Source organism: Cynara cardunculus (genome assembly GCF_001531365.2).
Source record: "Cynara cardunculus var. scolymus isolate 2C chromosome LG 13, CcrdV1, whole genome shotgun sequence".
Lineage (NCBI taxonomy): Eukaryota > Viridiplantae > Streptophyta > Magnoliopsida > Asterales > Asteraceae > Cynara > Cynara cardunculus.
This window is the reverse complement of record NC_037540.1, coordinates 8936361-8955297: the sequence shown is the minus strand read 5'-3', so window position 1 is coordinate 8955297 and position 18937 is coordinate 8936361. Positions and strand designations below refer to the sequence as shown.

Below are 18937 nucleotides of genomic sequence, written 5' to 3'. Positions count from 1 at the left end.
TTTAATAATAAAACAATTTATTTTTGGTTTAATATTATAAGTTTTATAAAGATAATAATTAAGTATTCTGTTAGAATTTAATGATTATACTAATTATATTTTAGATTTTTTTATTTAAAATGAGATGTTTATCTTGTATTTGATTGTGTTTATCTGCAGTTAGTTACACGAATTCAAATATGGAATGAAATCGGATAGGGATGAACGAGTTTAAGAGTTTTAAGAGTTCTTAAGAGTTGTAGCCAAATGCTTTATAATATAGTATAGATATATACACATATATACAAACTTGGGATCACATGAGATCAAGAGTTTTTCATGAGACGTGTTAGACCAATTCTCAACCATTGGATTAGATTTACAATCTGAATATTTATAATCACAAAATTATCACGAGACTTCTTAATAATCACAAAATTGTCACCGTGCAACTTTAGACCATTAGATCATTAGTTTATAAAGTTGATCAATGAACATAAATTGGTCTTACGGGTCTCATGAAAAACTTTTGGTCTCACGTAAACCCAACCCTATATTTATGAACATATAATTTATAAGTTTTTCTTTTATTTATTCTGGTATATAACATGAAGGATGGGGTGAGAATGAGAGTTTATAAAATTAATGGATTGGATCGAATCATTGTCTAAAATTAATGGGATCGATTCCCAAAATCAAACATGCGGATGATTCGATATTAATCCGTTCAACCAAAATCTGTTAAATTTCAACGGATGACACCTACAATTTTATTTGTTCTATTTGAATTTAGAATATTTAGAGCATCTCAAACAACTATGTTGTATTTTATTTAAAATAAATTATATTCAACTCCAACAATTACTTTATTTTAGAAATTCTAACATTAATTATATTATTAAAGTATTCAATACATTTAATAAAAATATTATTTCTCTCTACTAAATATTTATTATAAATACCTCTTATTGGTGGGAAAGTTTTAAAATAATAATTCATCTTTATTTATAAATTTCTCTAAATTTAGAGATTTTTACAATCTCTCCGCTTTTCTCTAGTTTAGCATACAAGATAACATAGATGTTGGAGCAATTTTTTTGTTGCTAAAATTCATATTTTCTCTATCTTAACATAGTTGTTGGAGATGCTCTGTCGAGACTAATTCTAAAATTTGTGTTTTATTAAAAGTATGTGTGGAATTTTGTTTATTTTAATAATGTTAAAATGCACATTTTGATCCTCATCAGTTTTGAGCATTAGAGTATTAAGATGTCCTTACCTCCCGATTATCATGCCCACACTGATCTTTGGGTAGTCAAATGCGAAATGAATAATTGCTGAAAGCATACAAGTATACCAACTTCCCGAGTGCCTTTGGTACCACAACCGAAACATCGACAAGGTGTTAAACGATGAGTCATATAATATTGTGTTAAAGTATGAAAACATAACCAATAAATGATTGTTTATTAATGTTGAATGATTTGGTAAAAAAAAATATTAAATATTCATAATGATTAATAGAAACTGTATGATTTTGGTGTAAAATAGAAAATAATTGTTTGATAACTGTTCTTATTGAAAAGTCTGAAGGACGAAAACAATCTTATTGGTTCTGCTTTCGTACTTTACCATCACATCTTATCAATAGGAAATGAAATAAAACTTCAAAGTTCAATCTCTCTTAAAAAAATCAAACACCACTTAAGATAGACAACTGGGATTGTTCGATTATTTTTCATTAAGTCATGTATGAATTAGATGATGTTTGATTGTTGGACTGAATAAACAATCTAAATAATATAAAATGACTATTTTACCCCTACACATTAAATAAAATGTTATTTAATGTTTGATTTAATGAATATTGAAAGTCCCGGTTTTCAGATAGAGGTGAGATTAAATTGGAAAACTACTATGAATCTTATCTATTGACAGTTATAACTACTATGTAGTCATGTCTTAACTGTTTAAACCATCCGTAACTATCTAATCTCTCATATAGATACATAAAACGTGAGCTGGTTAACATAGATATACGAATTTGTGCCTTAATTCGCATATGAATTTTTTTGATTATCCCAGTACTAAATTTGTGCAAAACCAAGGCCTTATAGGTGCAAAATATAGTATTTGAAAAGTGTCTTTCCGTACAAGATCCAGATACCTACCCAAGCTTTATATAACCACAAACCCAGATCGCCAACATAATTTAACCCAAAAAAAGATTCAAATACCCGGATATCCGAGTCCAAGTACCGCTGGCCGCTGGGTCGACAACTCTTTGGTTCGTTTAAGCTAACTTGATAGGTTGATAAGACCCTAATAAACTTTGCAATTGATGTAGATATCCAACCAAAGATTATAGCAATTGTGAGAAAGAGCCCATTTTAACTCATTGCATTATTGTAATTCCTAAAGACATGTATAATTCCATTAATCTAACACCATAGATGATAAATTAAACTCTCATTATTTACAAAGAAAGTGAGGCTACATATGGGATTCCTTTCCTTTTATCATTAGTCTACAACAATGAACTCATAGACATCTAGGGTTCCCTCAGTTCAGGGATGAAATCACATATGATGGCTTAGAAGAAACTCACAAGTTCTAATTTATCCATCAAATTCTTTCGGGTAAACCCGTTAATCTGCAGCTAAAAGCTTCTCCGTTTGGTATGAAGCTTTTTCTACAGGTCATGGAACAGCCTCCTAATCTGGTCCACGGTTGCAGGAACCAAGGTAACCGGGCAGCGGTTATACTATTGTCAAAAAAAACCAAGGATTAGACATAGCTTTGCACATTGATGATATCAATGAAGTCTACAACTATTAGGTTTTGAGTCGAGTCTCTTCTCTTTAGAGACGTGTGCGTTTCTTTTCCGTTTCAAAAAAAGAAAAGAAATGGCTTTGCATTTTTCAAATGATGAGGAAACAGATACTGTATCAAAATAAATAGGGATTATTTAGCCAAATGATCCCTCGACAAGTGTTTTTATTTTATTTTATCCATAACCTTCTGACAGGTTTCTAGGCATTTTTATGGATGAAAAGAAACCTGTCGGAAGCTGATTTTACCAAAGGACCCATCATAATAGTGTGGTCCAGATTATGGGGTGAGTAGGAGTTATCAACCCATACTTGACTATAGCCATAATTGATGAAACCAAATCAAAGGAACCCAGTATATCCCACTCGGAAGTAGGGTTTGGAGGTGAGATTTATGCAGACATGTCCTCCATCCCCAAAGAGTAGAGCGGCTGAATCTGTAAGACCATAATTGACAATATACCCATGATTGCTGTATCTGTAAAATACGGATTTAGGGGCTGTTTACCAAATGCTTACCCGGTAAGCGCTTACCGGGTCACTTACCTTACCGGATGTACATGGCAAGGACCGAGAACCTTACCTGGAAAAAGCGATGGCAAGAACCGAGAACCTTACCCGGAAAAAGCGATGGCAAGGACCGAGAGTCTTACCCGGTAAGTGAGGGTGACGACTCTTACCCACTTAGCGCTTACCAGGAAATACTGTTACATACGAAGCCATTTTGATGGACTAGAATCTTATCCTGTAAGCTAAGTGAGAGTGTTGACTCTTACAGGTAAACGCTTACTGGGTAAGCGTTTGGGTAAACAGCCCCTTACTCTAGGCAATTTGAAAAACTAATTATGTAAATTCTTAAATGTTAATGGAAACCAATAAGACAGAATTAGCAGTGACTGAATGGGACCACAAAGATTATTTCAATAGGTTTTGCAAGTGAGATCTAATGTTGAAGATGCTGGTTAGAGGAGACGTACCTGGGAAACATACTTGAAGATGCAAGCATAGCAAAACACAAAGCCAGAAACTGTAATCGCTGAAGGATTTGCACGCTTCTGCAAACATAGGGCACATAAGGTCCGATCAGGTGGCAGCGGGATGCCCTCCTTGGCAACCTGTTACATGAAAAGATAATTATATATAATTATGATGTACATCATAACTACAGCGACAACATACCACTTCTCAACTCTATCTAAATAAAAGCATCTCTTCAGATTAAAATCTTAGGGCCCGTTTGGTTTGGGGAATTTGGTGGGATTTGGAATCAGGTTCCATTTCAGTCCCGCGTTTGGTTAAAAGGGAAGTCCGAAAATGAAATCCCACAAACAAGGGATTTTAGAATACCATGGGATGGTTGGTATTTAGCAGGATTTCATATATTTGTTTGTAATAATGTTTTAAATACGTTAAAAACACTTGTTTTGCAATAATCAATTAATAAAAAGTGTAATTTAATTATTTTTATAATTTGTTTTTATATAATATTTATAAAGAATGGAATTCAATTCCATTCCAAATCATACACACCAAAGATTCCAAATCCGTCTATGAAATCCAAATACCTCAAAAACATTCCGTCAAACCAAATGGACCCTTAGTCTACATGTATAGGAGATATAATTTTTTTGAATGATATAGGACAAGATATATACCTTTGGTGGGGGAGGAGGAGGTGGTGGAGGATACACGGTTGGAGCCGACATTCTCTCCTCGGCAGATTGGTACCACCATTCCATCATCTATAAATAATGAACATCATGTTATTGTCGGTATTATTTGTGCGGGTTTGGATGACGCAATAGTATATATGATATGCTTATATGTTTCTTTAAGAACAATGGCCGTAATAGTATATATAGAAAACCCACCGACCTTAAAACCAAATACTGCAGCTATCAGACCAGTTTGTGCATAGTCCAGAACTGAATAAGCACAAGTGAGCAATGCTCCCTGTACTACCTGAACACATCAAATGTCAACAAAAATTTGTTCACAATATTAATGTCACAATGCTTTACTCACCATCATAACATACACCATGAAATCCAACCACAAAAAATTAGATGTCATAAAGATGCAAAACGCACTGTTTACAGGTTCTAATGACCATTTATAAAGATTATGATTCCACAATGCCCTCTTTTATAAAACGAAGCGGTGTGCATGGAGCTGAAAGCTCAAAAAACACTTTTATAAACAAAAAGGCGAGGAAGGCCGTTGCAGATGTCTCCCCCACCCGGGGGGGGGGGGGTAGTAGATTACTTTTGGAGAATTTGGTTTGTATACTGAATAAAGAACTTCTGGAACTACTTGGATATTGTCGACGCAGCTTCCATACCTATTACTTTCATACATTTAACAAGATGTAGAGCATATATAGAAAGAAGTTCAAGCATACCTTCAACCAAGGAGGGCCACGTAGTCTTTCACGTTCGTTACTTCTTATTTTGGAAATTCTCGAAGACGTGTCCATCTACCTTGACATCAAAAGTCAACTAAATGAAAAAGAACATGACAATAATAAAAGAAAAGGCAAAGAAACAGTAGACTGGGAATTTATGAAAAATAGTTGATATTCCCCTCATTCCGTAAAAAACAATGTCTATTTTGGGTTGTCCAAATGTAGATGCAACATTGTTTTTCTTTTTGACAAAGTTTCATACAATATTACTTATCTACCCTTTAGTAACTGTTACAAGATATTAAGGCCAATAGCTTATGGTTCACAAGATTCCTCTCCTTTGGATCAATTAAGGGGTATTTACGATATTTGACCAATATCAAACCCTTTTACTGAACCAAGTGCCTAGTCAAACATCACACTTATTTTGGGATGGAGGGGCTAGTATTTTTCACTACTCCAAATGCGGCATTGCATGGATGAAAACATGGTAACAAGATGAAATTTCAATTTCATATATCAATTGGCGTATCTGTAGATTTTGCAGAAAAGATAAAAGTAGACTGCTCAATCTTAAACATAAGTTGTCTCAAAATCTATACCAGCTCCTGTCCCGTAGCCCGACAAACTTGGAGTCCAAGCGCATGTAATCCTGGGGAGTAGAACCCAGTAGCATCCAAGAGGTATAACAGCTGGTAAGCAAATGCTAATCCTGCACAATAAAAAATCAGCCAGATTAGGGAAGGCTAACTGAAGATCAACACAAGAGGCAACAAGACACTCCTCTGAGGTCCACCAGCTGGTCTGATCAGTTCAGGTTAGCAGAGGGAAAAACAAAACAAGGTAATAAGGTTAACACAAAATACAGGACAATGAAGAAACACCAGCAATGCATGCGTATTGCAACAAATTTTATAACTTCCTTCTTTCAGATGGTAGATTTAGACATTTAGTCAGCCATACCATTCTTCTCCTAATAACCTCCAGAACTGAAGTGCACATGTTATTTCAATAACATTAAGTGAAACAAATTAGGGGTTGGCAGGTTGCCAATGACGTATGATGTTGTTACCTAAGATAAATATCTAGTATGAAGCTTTGATCAAAGCAAACTAAACGTGAAAACCAAAAGGTAGCATTGACAATACTACTCCAGTAAGAGTAATGCTGGATCTAAAAGCCTTAGCTCTAATAAATATTAACACTAATTGTTGAAAAAAGTTTGCAGCCAAGAGGAAAACCCTAAAATAATACAATAGATGGGCATGCATACCTAAGTAAATAGACACAACCAAAAACCTAAAGGATCCTAATTCTAAGAAGGCTATTTTCCAACAAATTTCACCAAGATACAAATTCTGTAGAAAGACTAGGAAAAAAAGAGAGAACCAAAAAAAGACACTCGATGCTTCTGCCAGAAGCACATGACTCTCTTGTTGCCCCAGGTTCTAATACTATGATACCGAGAATCATAAGGGTTTTTATATACATGTGTGTGTATATATATTGTCATTACTGAGAATAATATGAATACATGGTACAAGGAAACATGGAGCCAAGGCAACTTAAACATGATACAAGAAAAGTATTCTATTACCGATATAACTACAAATAATATCCTTATTATAGCTTCCAACTTTAGTAAGAGTAAACCGAAATCTTGTATGACTACTAACATCAAGAAAAAAAGCTGCATCCACAGCACCCTGCAGGGCTTCCTTACCAATTCCAAACAAATGTGATAGAAGACTAGGTATCCGTTGAAGCAAGTCAACATAATGACTTCTAAGAAGTGGTCTTGTGTTTTTCTTTCTATATAGTTTTTCAATTGAGGAAAAAAGATAACAAAATTTATCATCCTCTCATCTATTTTCATCATGAACTATCAATCCAACATGGAGAAAACGTCAATATAAAATAGAGGTAACAAGGTTCCTGTTTTGAACTTGGTCTCCTGTTTACACATCTCACTCAACATGAATCTTTTTCGACCCTTTCCTGTGCACAAGAAAAAGAAAGAAGTTGATACATATGACCATATCACCTGAAATCAAGGAAATATCCTTAGGGATTAAGCCTCCCTCTTACCTACAATTTTGTCGTAGGGTTAGTTGTACCATCCTACCCCAGTGTAAAATATACAAATGACCTATGTTTCAGAGATATACAAACATGGAAAGGCAAGAATATTAATCTTCTATTGATAATGTGTTCCTGGTGATACCATAATCAATTCTAGCTTGAAAATTGACACAAGATCAATGAGATCTTGAGAAAGTAAGCAACTAATACCATGCAACTAACTTACGACCCTCTATCCAAATGCATAACTCAATAGATGAAATGAAAAAGAAAAAAAAAAGAATGACACTTAATGTCTCCACAGCTCTGCTTGTGAGTGATGTACATGTATAACTTCTAAATATTCTAGCTTACCCAAGAAACTGCACAAAATATCAGTTGTGAAACCAGATACAGATCAATATACAGAAAGAATATACTACAAGGATCTGACCACCATTTAGAAAGATGCTATGGAGACTACTCATGTAAAAATTAACTAGAAAGGGTAATTGTTGGTCATTTATTTGCATTATGGTGAAAATCAGTTCTAGAAGGACAGTATAATATGCAATCAAGATAAAACCTTTCATCTTTATATCACTTGGTTTCAACTTATAATCAAGGACTGGACAGTATCTTAAGTTCCATTACCTTCACTCCCAGCATGCAGCCAGGGGTAGCAAGTAGCTACAATCTTATGCATTCTCTTTCTGAAGCGTGTTCTAACAGACAAGTCTGTATCCAAACCACTAGTTGAAGCAAATGAACTGCCGGCATGACCCAAATTGTCAATTTCATCAAACCTTTCGTTAACATTTGCCCAAAGACTAGCTTGAAGTGCAGCTTCTCTTTCTTTATTATAGATTGAATGCAACTTTGACTTCAAATATGGCAACACAACCTGCATCACACCATTATCCGCATGATGCGCAAGTCAAAAGCCATTTAACATCTTTGCTGTGTGAAAGTAAAAAGAGTGGAGGTTGGAATTTGGAGTAATGGAATAGTAAGTCACGTATGTCACCACTACATATAACTGACAGTAAAATATCAGTCTCAGAAAGTGTCTATTTTACTATTATGATTCAATAAAAGTGCAGCCATGTAAGTATAACTTACTGGAAAAAAAAGCCAAAAGTTCTATTATCATTCTTGCATCAGGGAACTAGGCTTTATCAAAATAAAATTTTGTTAGACCCCACTACCATGGAGCACATAATAATTTCAGCATCGAAATGAAAGAAGAGTGAGTGCATCCATGTCTGCTTAAATGAGACGGAAAAAAAGAGATAAAAAGACCATGGACCCTCTTGATCACAATCTATGTAGGCCTACCAGAAAGACAACTGAGAGAAGCTTTTGACGCTTCCTTAGTCCAGAATTTTGAATTCTATTTCCTGCTTCTGTATGAAGGTCTTCCTTTTTCACCTGAACATTAACTGCTCTCCTTCGTAAGCCATATAAAGACTCTGCAAAAGAAGCATCTGGGAGAACACCATAGCACCAAGTTAATATAGACATAGCGAATTGGAAATGTTAATATCATAACATATGAAGAGTGTAACCTCGAAAATGTTTAGCAAGTTCAGGTAACCCAGCTGATGATGCCATTATGGTAATCTTTTCTTTTTCATTTCTTAAAGTTTAGTTTAACTGAGGGATGAGAAGAGGCATGAGGACTTGGTAGTGACTGAAGATAGTTGCTCCAGATACGAGTTTATTTGGCATTGCTGAATTTTGCTGTCCTTTCTTCCTATTACACCAAAAAAATTTCCTGGGTTTTTTGGCATTTTCTTGTCTCTAATGATAACAATTCATTACTTGTTCATAAGTTAATATGACTGCAAGGAGGACCATTGCCAACATAATCATTTTTAATAAGATATGATTAAAAAAGAGATGAAGGAACTTCAACGATCACATAAATACAAAAAAGCAGGGCCTTACCCTTGCAAAGTCACATATGCCATCTTTCAGCGGAAGCTCCCATTGCATCTAAAGATCGCCTAATTTTGTTACAAATCAATTATAAGCCTTGTTGGCAAGACAAGTGAAGTATCAGGCATTTACCACATATGAAATGCACCCACTATCCAGCTCCTCTTGTTGGTTAATTTTAATATATGTACTGGGTCAAAATCAACACATAGCCTCCTATCATGGACAGGTGTACAGAAACCCAAACATATACCGTAAGTATATGCTTCCAAACCCATAAAAGCTCAGTAGCTCCATTGTGCATAGTCTTCTATTATATTTCTGCAGTTAATCTGCCAATAACACCCTCTGCTTCCTACTACACCAAGTAACAGGTTCCCTCCAACACTCCTTTTATGCTCAATGTCGAGTAGTTGACCGCTTACCTTCCAATGAACCTGCTCAGTAAGCAAAAATATCCCTCAATGGTAAGTGGTCCTTTTTCTCGGACTGTCTTGAGGGGTCCTTGAATCCAATATGCTGTTTCCAAATTCAAAAGGCCTTGAAAACGCTAATCCCATTCACAGAAAATCCAGTTTTGGTGTGATATGAGATAAATAAACTAACCTACTTATCAATCTCTTCATCATTTCCAACTTGTTTCAAAACCTCATGTGAAGGAGATAAAGGGTAATTTCTGAAAGAAAGGAAAAAAGGGCATGACTGATTTAAGCATCCTTAAGTCCAATAAAAGAAAGCTGAATCTAATTGATTGTGTACCTCATATTTCTTGGCTAAGAGACTCTTATGCTAGAACACGTCTTCATTGTCATTGATCACTAAGACATAAAAGGAAGAGAATTTCCTATCTCACTTGATGAGTAATTTCAAAGATGATTTTCTTTATTTTAGTTATATATTGGAGAAGTCTAAGGCGGTTGCTTCAGACTATGGACAGCCTTCTTTAGTCTAAACAGTAAACACTTATCATATTGTTGGCTAAAAATTAAAAACTTAGGGGATTCTCCACCTATGCCTTTCTCTTGGAGCCATAATACAAAAGAATAATGCTCAGGTGATGCGAGGCCAACAAATTTTGTAAAATTACGAATGCTTCTTCACACTTCAATGGACGCACAAGAACAAGTTTTTTTTGGTTCACATGTGCATACACTTGCCTCTCCTTTCTTTCAATTTCCGTCATGAAATTTTACCTCCTCCCCCATGCCCCCACCAAAAAAAACACCTTACTCCATCTGATACTAACTGCCTCTCCCATCATTGTAATTCTAAGAACTTTTAGCAGATGATTGAAGGCCTTTCCCCTATATTGGAGTCCTTTTCCTCTTGTGCAGCATATATGAAGCTAAGTTTATCAATAGGAATAGCCAAAGCAGAGCAATATCTCCATAATCATAGAAGTTTTGAGAACATAAGAAGATAGTATCCCTTGCAGTGGGCTATAGCCAAAGTTGTTAAGGGCAGCGATAATTTTGAATGGTATTTTTGAATTGGATATGTCACGTATGTTTCATTCTTAGACATAGGATGCATTTATACTAACAAAGATAATGAAAATAAGCTGAATGGCTGAACCACAATCCGACTGATGGTGTTTCAAGTAACGTTTTATGGAGGCAACATTTGAATACTGAAAAGATTACTACATCAAGTTAAATGTTCAGTGAATGTCCGCACCTTCAACAAGGCACCAGAGCTTATATCACAACTTATGCAACCATAGCCTAATTATATTTATCTCCCTGCATATATCATTAAACAACATTTCTATGACCAAGTTCCCATCCCTGAATTGACCGTCCACAACCAAATAGCCCATTGCAATGAAAAGGGAACTTCATAAAGTATTTGTCTTCTCCAAGTACGGTAGTGGAATGGTTCATTAACGCTTTTTCACAGAAAACTATCAACTTAGAGAATTTTAATCAACCAACATATAGAGGGTTCGATTTGGTTGCATCACGGATGCAGCCATAGCACAAAGTTTCTAATCGATTAATTAAATGCACAAGATTAAAAAGAGGCAATGACAGCTCTACCAGTGGTGCGTAAACTGTGGGTTTCAAGAATGAGGGTAAGCGCAGCAAAGAATTCGTCTTCATAATCCAACACTTTGTGGAGGAACGGTCTTCTTAGAGCCAACACCTGATTTCATTCCAATTGATTCAGCAAATAACCAACATAGATCAAACAATCTGTAATAGTCGGAGGATGAAATTGAGAATTCAACAATTGAAGTGATGGATGAATGAATGATATAAGCAGAAGCATACACCGATGGAGTAGGTAAGAGCAGCACGGAGACTGGATGGGAGCTGTTGAGCAGCAGACATCTCGAAGAAGGTGGGACGACTCCCTTGACCTCCCACCTGGAACAACATATCTCTCTCTCTCTCTCTCTCTCTCTCTCTCCACTTGGAACTCAGAGGTTTTGTGGGGAAGATGAACCTTCTCTCTCTCTCTTTCGCTCGTCTGTTATCCCACAAGGTATTGATGTTCTTGGATTTCTCTTTTTATTTTTCTTATTTCTTTTTCTTGTTAAAAAAATAAACACAACAAACATATCACTCCCTTCAAATTCAATTATCATCAGACGCATTTAACAATACCACCAACGTGTAAATCATTTTGGTTATAAAGTCGACAACTTAAAACAATAAATATTGTTTTATTTTCTGTCTTTTTTGATGCTAATTTTATAGTTTGTTGTGATTTTAAATCATAAATCAGATGATTTATAAATTCAAAGTTAAAATATTTCATTGATCAAAGATTTTGAAATAATGTTTTTAACAAGAAGTACTTGTGTTCTTGTCTTTTAAGGATCAACTTATGCATTAATTGGTGGTTTATAGTTTTTACAACATGTAATGGAAAAATAAAATGCAAATTTTATCGCATTTTATGTTTTAATAAAAAATATGGTCTATTAAATTCAGGTTTTTTTTATAGTTATTCGTATGACTTCATCAAGACTCAAGAACACTTCCTCATGTCATCTTTTCAAAATTCCACCAACGCCCATTGTTGAACACGAGCACATCGACACCTTGCTATTTTCCAAAGCTCCGGTCCATATTATCAAAATGGTTCTCACCTATTTTGGTAAACCAACAAATGGCTTGCTCTGCAACACCAAATGTGAAGCTCTATAATACTCGATTCTACGATTGAAATTAATGAATTTTAACATCAAAAACCTCGTGTGTTTCTAGATTGGTCTACTATTCACTTCACATATCGAAAATTCATTAGTAACAACAGTAGATGACAAGCATAAAAGGGACCCTCATTGATTTCTCCCAAACGAATCACATATGAAGAACACGATGAAGATGAGGAAAGAGAGATTAGAATTTTTCCCTAAAGATATCATTTCAAATTTACTATTGAATAAATAAGGGGCCGTTTACAAAACGCTTACTAAGTGCGTGCTTATCTAGGGGTTGTTGGTTTTATTCTCTACAAGTCCTATGTCGGATGAAATCGTCTTTACAGATTGTGAAGGTTTTTCATAGATGGAAGGAGGTCTGCTTTTTAATTGGGAAGGGTAGCTTGGAAAAATTCACTTTTCTGCATAAAACTCCTCCATAGAAGCTTACTGAAATAAGACACAATCTACATAATTAAGTCACTACCAAACAGTCATGTATGGTTGACTGTATCACTTGTGAGTCCCTTTAAACTTGTTAAACTGGCCTAAGTGTATCTTGCCTCACTAAATAGATGTTTTTGTTGACTAAACAACACTTGAGGTAACATTTTCATTTTAGCTTTCGTCCCTGTTGCTAACTCTGCCAATCATTTACTGTTAGTTGGAGTCATGTGTTTCTAATACGAGACATTCTAGTCATTTTATATGTAAATATGACGTGACATCTTAACAAGAAAAAAACTCGAATTCCTCTCCTCTTTTTCATGTTTGAAAGATCATTGGCTCTTGACGGTATTTGCTTATTTACTAATCCAATTTAAAACCTTTCCCATCGATCTCTTGTATGTTGTTCCTACGTTCATATTCATTTTCATATCTCCAGAACTTGAAAGTGAACCCCTGAAAAACAACAAGACCCCTAAAGACTAAAACAAACAATCAAAGAAAACAATCTTTATCATAGTCCAACGTCGTTAACTACATAAAAGTTCATGTATTTCGTTGTTAWTCWTATGAATTCACCATGATTGAAGAATAGTTACTYGTGTGTCGYTTTTTCATAATTCCACCGATGCCCCTTGTTGAACACGAGCACATCAATGCCTTCCATTTTCTAGAGCTCCARTYCATCTGTTCARCATTAGATACAAGGTTTTATGATACTCGATTGKGGTTGAAATTGATGAATTTATACACCAAGTACCCCACTAGATAACAAACATGAACACATGGGGTACTTGGTGTATAGATTCATCAATTTCAACTGTACAACCGAGTATCATAAAGACTTGTGTCTTATGCTGGAAAGATGGATTGAAGCTCTATAAAATGGAAAGGCATGGATGTGCTCGTGTTCAACAAGGGGCATTGGTGGAATTAAGAAAAACGACACACGAGTAAATATTCTTCAATCATGATGAATATGAACGAATACCAACAAAAGACATGAACTTTTATGTAGTTAACGACGTTGGACTATGATAAAGATTGTTTCCTTTGATTGTTTGATCTAGTCTTTAGGGGGTCTTGTTGTGTTTTAGGGGTTGCTACTTTCAAGAATTCGGAGATATGAAAATGAATATGAACGTAGGAACGGCATACAAGAGATCGATGGAAACGGTTTTAAATTGAATTAGTAAAGAAGGAAATACCAACAAGAGCCAATGATCTTTCAAACATGAAAAAGAGGAGAGAAGAATTCGAGTTTTTTCTTCTAAAGATGTCACGTCATATTTACATATAAAATGACTAAAATGTCTCWTATGAGAMAYACATGACTCMAMCTAACAGTAAATGATTGGCAGAGTTAGCAACAGTGACGAGAACCAAAATAAAAATGTKAACTTAAGTGTTGTTTTSTTATAAAMTGAATTATAGGGATGAAAACAAAAGAACCAGAAAACACACTCACTDATAAAAATTTCTGATTTACCTTCTCTTTTTACATATTTGAGGGACCATCTTTCATTTTATAATACCCTGTCTTTTTGATCATTTATATATTAGTTCCATAAATAATTAAAATTTATCRAAACTCAAACAATTAATTATTCGATTAACAATATTTTCAARAAAAAACACATAATCAAACATTATCGATCTAAATATCATGTTATAWAGCACTAATCACATATTTCTAAAATCTCTTACAATTTAAGTTCATAACTGATTACTGAATACGTACTTYATAAGGTCCRTMTATTTAACTYTATAAAAYTGAWAGATAACCAACTTATAATCACGTTCAAATACATAACAAGTGTTGAACCTTTACAAATGCAACAAAGTACTAATAGTTACGTTCGGTATGTTTTGATCTTTTTGTTAGATGCAAGCCTATTTAACAKAAGTGCTTCAAATTTAATCAACAAAAACATCTATTTTGTGAGGCAAGATACACTMRGGGAAGTTTAAAGTTTAATGGGACTCACAAGTGATACATTCAACCATACATGAYTGTTTGGTAGTAATTTAATTATGCARATAGTGTCTTCTTTCAATAAGCTTCTMYGGAGGAGTTTTATACAAAAAGCTGAATTTTTCCAAGCCCCCMTTCCCAATTAAAAAGCATACCTCCCTCCATCTWTGAAAAACCTACACAACCTATACAAACGATTTCATCCAATACAGGGCTTGTAAAAAACAAACCAAACAAGCCCTAGAATGCAATAGCAAAAACAAGTGTGACATAAAGGTTTCTACCTCCACCCCCAATGGATCAAAGTTCTCTTATTCGACATTTCTCATTCTAAAGATACAAAAAAGGGGTGCACCACGAGGACTATCCAAAAATATATCTAATCTGGTACTACTCTCATTCAATCACAAGCTACATAGTTTTGAGGTATCCTCTCACCCCCGATTGGTATTCTATTATTTCTCTATCCCGACCTACATGTGGCCTTGGTCATCATCTTGTACAGCAAAGGAATCGCAATACAATTCGTATCATGCTACGAATTCAWAGCAACAAAATTAACTTGAAGTTTTTCAACACGACTTAGTCAAGACGGAAGGCAAAAATGTATATATACTTTGCTTCTTGCATATCACTTGGCCTTCAAGATGAATACAACATGAAAATTAGGTTTGTATCCTTGAAGATGCACCAACAACATTCTCCACTCGTGTGTGCTCAACCATATCCTTACCTGATCTCAGATAACGAATGGGTCTCAATACTCCAAACACGGCAAGGTCAGCCACATTAGGCTTGGTGCCCCCTGCAGTCGTAAGGAGCACAAAACTTAACTAGATTAACACATTGAATATATATATATATATATATATATATATATATAGAGAGAGAGAGAGAGAGAGAGAGAGAGAGAGAGAAAGAGAGAGGGGGGTGGAAGGTTCAAACGAGAACGCTAACTATTTAAGAAAACAAGAAAAAGATCGTTAATATACAAACTCACATGCGATTTTACATTAACTTCAAAAAATGGAAGCGGACGACTTCTGAACTAGTATGATTCTATACGTGAATATATAAGTGTGAATCATGTATGATTTTGTACGTGAATCATATATGATTTTGTACATTAACGACCTTTTTCTTTTTCATTAATAGTTCGCCTTCTCGTTTGAATCGCCCCCATATATGTATGTGTGTGTTGCTAGCATCCAATTTTATTTTATTTAAATATAAATTTAAGTAATTCATCTTTTTATTCTCTTCTCAATAAAGTGATGAGGCGGTTTTATGTGATTGATGGACATGGAGGAGACATAGAATTTGACGAACAGAATTTTTATTCGTATAGACACCAATGAAAGCCATCAAGAAAACTGACCTAAAAACTCCCTGCCATCAAGAAAACTGACCTAAAAACTCCCTGCCATCAAGTGCATTAACCCAAGTTTCGGCACCTTCATACAAGGCTGTCCTTTCATCGGTGATGTTATATTTCTTCTTCAATTTCTTCGACACAAAATACATAGCAGCAGCGCCTGCGTATTTTACTGTATATTTTTCTGAAAAGCTGAAATTACCTGGAATTGCAAGAGCACAGAAAGTTCAGGATTATTCTGAACTTAATATATGTACTNCAGGTTCCCTCCAACACTCCTTTTATGCTCAATGTCAAGTAGCTGACCGCTTACCTTCCAATGAACCTGCTCAGTAAGCAAAAATAGCCCTCAATGGTAAGTGGGCCTTTTTTCTCGGACTGTCTTGAGGGGTCCTTGAATCCAACATGCTGTTTCCAACAATGAATATTGTAAAAACAAGGCTACAGAATAAATGGAAGATTGTTGGTTTTGTTTATCAAAAGAAAGATTGATAAGAGGATTGGTTTAGAGGACATCCTTCAAGACTTCAAAGTGCAAAARATCAACGAGCTCTACTTTGGCGAACGAAGTTTGGAGATTTCAAATGTTTTGCCCTGTTTTGAAGTTCTAATATGTTAAAATTTTGGCTAGCGTCTTTCCAGCACTTGACATCATGAGAGCGAGCTCAGATTGTGGAACAAGTTAACAAGAAATGCATCTAATGTGTTGAAGGTACAAGTTATAATATGAAACAAAATGCACAAATCGAAGAACAAATCTAAGCATACTATACATGCAGAGGCAATTATAAAATCACTATAATTCCAAACCCATGAAAATTCTAGTGCATGATAACAAGAAAAGCATCCAATGTAAGTGAGATGCATTATAGTGGCTTACCATTGCTAGTGATATAGTCGAAGGATTCCAGAGCCTCAGAAGTGTTGCGGTAAATATTTGGCGATAGCATATGCACCAAATGCTCATCAACCCACCCACATAGTCCCAGTCTTCATTAGCACCAAGAGTAACCCATAGGACTCGTTCCAAAAATATTTTCTACTAGCAAAATGCTAACTTGATTAAAACACTAGAGGTCATGATTAGGGGTCAATATGAAAAAAATTATACAGCCAAAGTAACAGTCGGTAGGACAATCAAATGACATAAATAAAAGAAAATTCGGAGACAAGATATGAATATGGTTCCTATCAGGGGGTCAATGTGATTTAAGAACGCAATGAATGGTCAATGTGTTGACTGTCTATAGGCTTGAATTGCTGCATTCAACTACACACTCCATGCTTTTTCAATTTTCTACTGGCTAGGTGCAATGTCGGCAAAAATGAGCCCAACCAAGCACTACTTACGAACTTTTGTTTTGATTAAGACATTGCCTTCTACAGCATTGAACATTGGTGTTCATTTTCACCAAATCCTTAGTGTTGAAGCATTTATCATTACTTTATTAGTGACATAGAGAATAAAATGGGAATAAAAAACATACCTACGCCACTTCTTTTCCTCGTCCTCATCATCAACCAGTGAACTAGAGCTCRTGGGACTGATCTTGTTCCTCATCTGATCAATACTAGCTGCAAAAGAAACACATTATATCCTTAGATGCCATCAATTTCCTCGTCAAATGTACAAAAGAAAAGGCTCACATTTAGTTTATATAATTATATCAACATTGATTGAAGCCTAAATACTAAACTTAAAGAAAAAAAGAGAACCACAAATTTGCTATGATCAATCTGAAGAAAACCTGAGGAATCTTGCAGCGGTTCCCCATCCACAATAAGTATAGGCACCTTCTTGTAATCAGACTATTTGATTTCCTTCTTACTGAGTGGATTCACCTCCACAACTTTGTATGGCACATCATAGTAATCTAGAAATGCTGAAAAAGGAACAAAACAAGCAAAGTAATTATCATATATTCAAAGCTAATGGCAAAAGAATGGATGGCAGAGATATGTGTACGCATCAAATAATTGGATGTATACACCTTTCATCAAACTTAAAAAAGAAAACATGACAAAACTAGATAACATAYGATGTATAAACCATTTCTAAACTAACAGAATTTGGGAAGAAAAAACATGACAAAACTAGGTGGCATATGATACACTTTATCAATTAGCAAAGACACACATGTAAAAGTAATACAAAACAAGTTGAGATGTTCATCAAAAAATTAAAAACTAAAATGTCTCGTATTAATGCAATGGCTCCTACAATCATACTCACCATCAAATTCTTACGTATTCATGCTCTACTGCCATTACACAAGGCTTGTGCAAGTGACAAAAAGAATACCCTATGAAAACCATAAAATGTAGCGTAAAGGGAGGAGGCACCAGCAGCGACGGTGGCGGCAAGACAACCCATCGACAGAAAAACTTTAGCAGCACCCGATGAACCTCCTGGGGACATGGATCCCATAGATGTAGAAACCCACCGCCGAGAAGAACCGGCATTGGTAGCGTAAAGGGAAGTTGCTTGAAAGAGTATTATATCGATGGTGGTGGTGGTGGTGGTGGTGTTGGGAGGAAGCAAGAATGGATCGGGATAACGAAGTGGAAGCGGCGGCGAGAGTGGAAGCTCTTCTCATCGTATGGGGTTGAGGGATGCGGCGGTTACGCTAGGGTAGGGTGGCCGGTGGTGGAGGTATTTTATCGCCCGTGGTGGGAACGGGGATGCGTGACTGCGTGCTACTTGGTACATTCGCGACCGCTCGTGAACTCCTTAAATAGGTCCGAATTTTAAAACTTGCCTAATTTCATCCCT

General features: G+C 35.4%; 2 protein-coding genes across 4 annotated transcripts in view; both read right to left on the bottom strand.

Moving 5' to 3' along the window:
• Positions 1-2344: 2344 nt before the first annotated feature.
• LOC112524637 (peroxisome biogenesis protein 12) lies at positions 2345-11679 on the bottom strand. The gene is made up of 10 exons (XM_025134561.1): positions 11490-11679; positions 11256-11361; positions 8614-8762; positions 7930-8179; positions 5817-5926; positions 5212-5286; positions 4686-4772; positions 4466-4552; positions 3788-3925; positions 2345-2743 (listed from the first exon to the last, which is right to left on the bottom strand). Exons 1-10 carry the CDS (start codon positions 11595-11597, stop codon positions 2672-2674), a joined length of 1182 nt encoding a protein of 393 aa, XP_024990329.1. The 5' UTR covers positions 11598-11679; the 3' UTR covers positions 2345-2671.
• Positions 11680-15319: 3640 nt separating this feature from the next.
• Positions 15320-18937, bottom strand: part of LOC112524638 (prostaglandin E synthase 2-like) — a 21357-nt gene continuing 17739 nt past the window's right edge. For 2 of the 3 annotated variants that reach the window (XM_025134563.1, XM_025134564.1), the window contains 2 exons: positions 16199-16324; positions 15320-15594 (listed from right to left, as the gene is read on the bottom strand). In XM_025134563.1, coding sequence (XP_024990331.1) covers positions 15455-15594; positions 16199-16324 — 266 coding nt within the window. In that variant the 3' untranslated portion in view covers positions 15320-15454. Of the gene's footprint in view, positions 15595-16198; positions 16367-18937 lie in introns of all 3 variants that reach the window. The other variant, XM_025134562.1, reaches the window with a different exon arrangement.

Excerpts from the sequence above, each read along its gene's own strand:
- LOC112524637 (XM_025134561.1), bottom strand. The coding sequence starts at position 11,597 with ATGTTGTTCCAGGTGGGAGGTCAAGGGAGTCGTCCCACCTTCTTCGAG. Across the intron at positions 8,180-8,613 it reads TTCTCTCAGTTGTCTTTCTG|GTTGTGTTGCCATATTTGAA; the intron begins GTAGGCCTACAT and ends GGTGTGATGCAG. Across the intron at positions 5,287-5,816 it reads GGGCTACGGGACAGGAGCTG|ATGGACACGTCTTCGAGAAT; the intron begins GTATAGATTTTG and ends ATGTCAAGGTAG.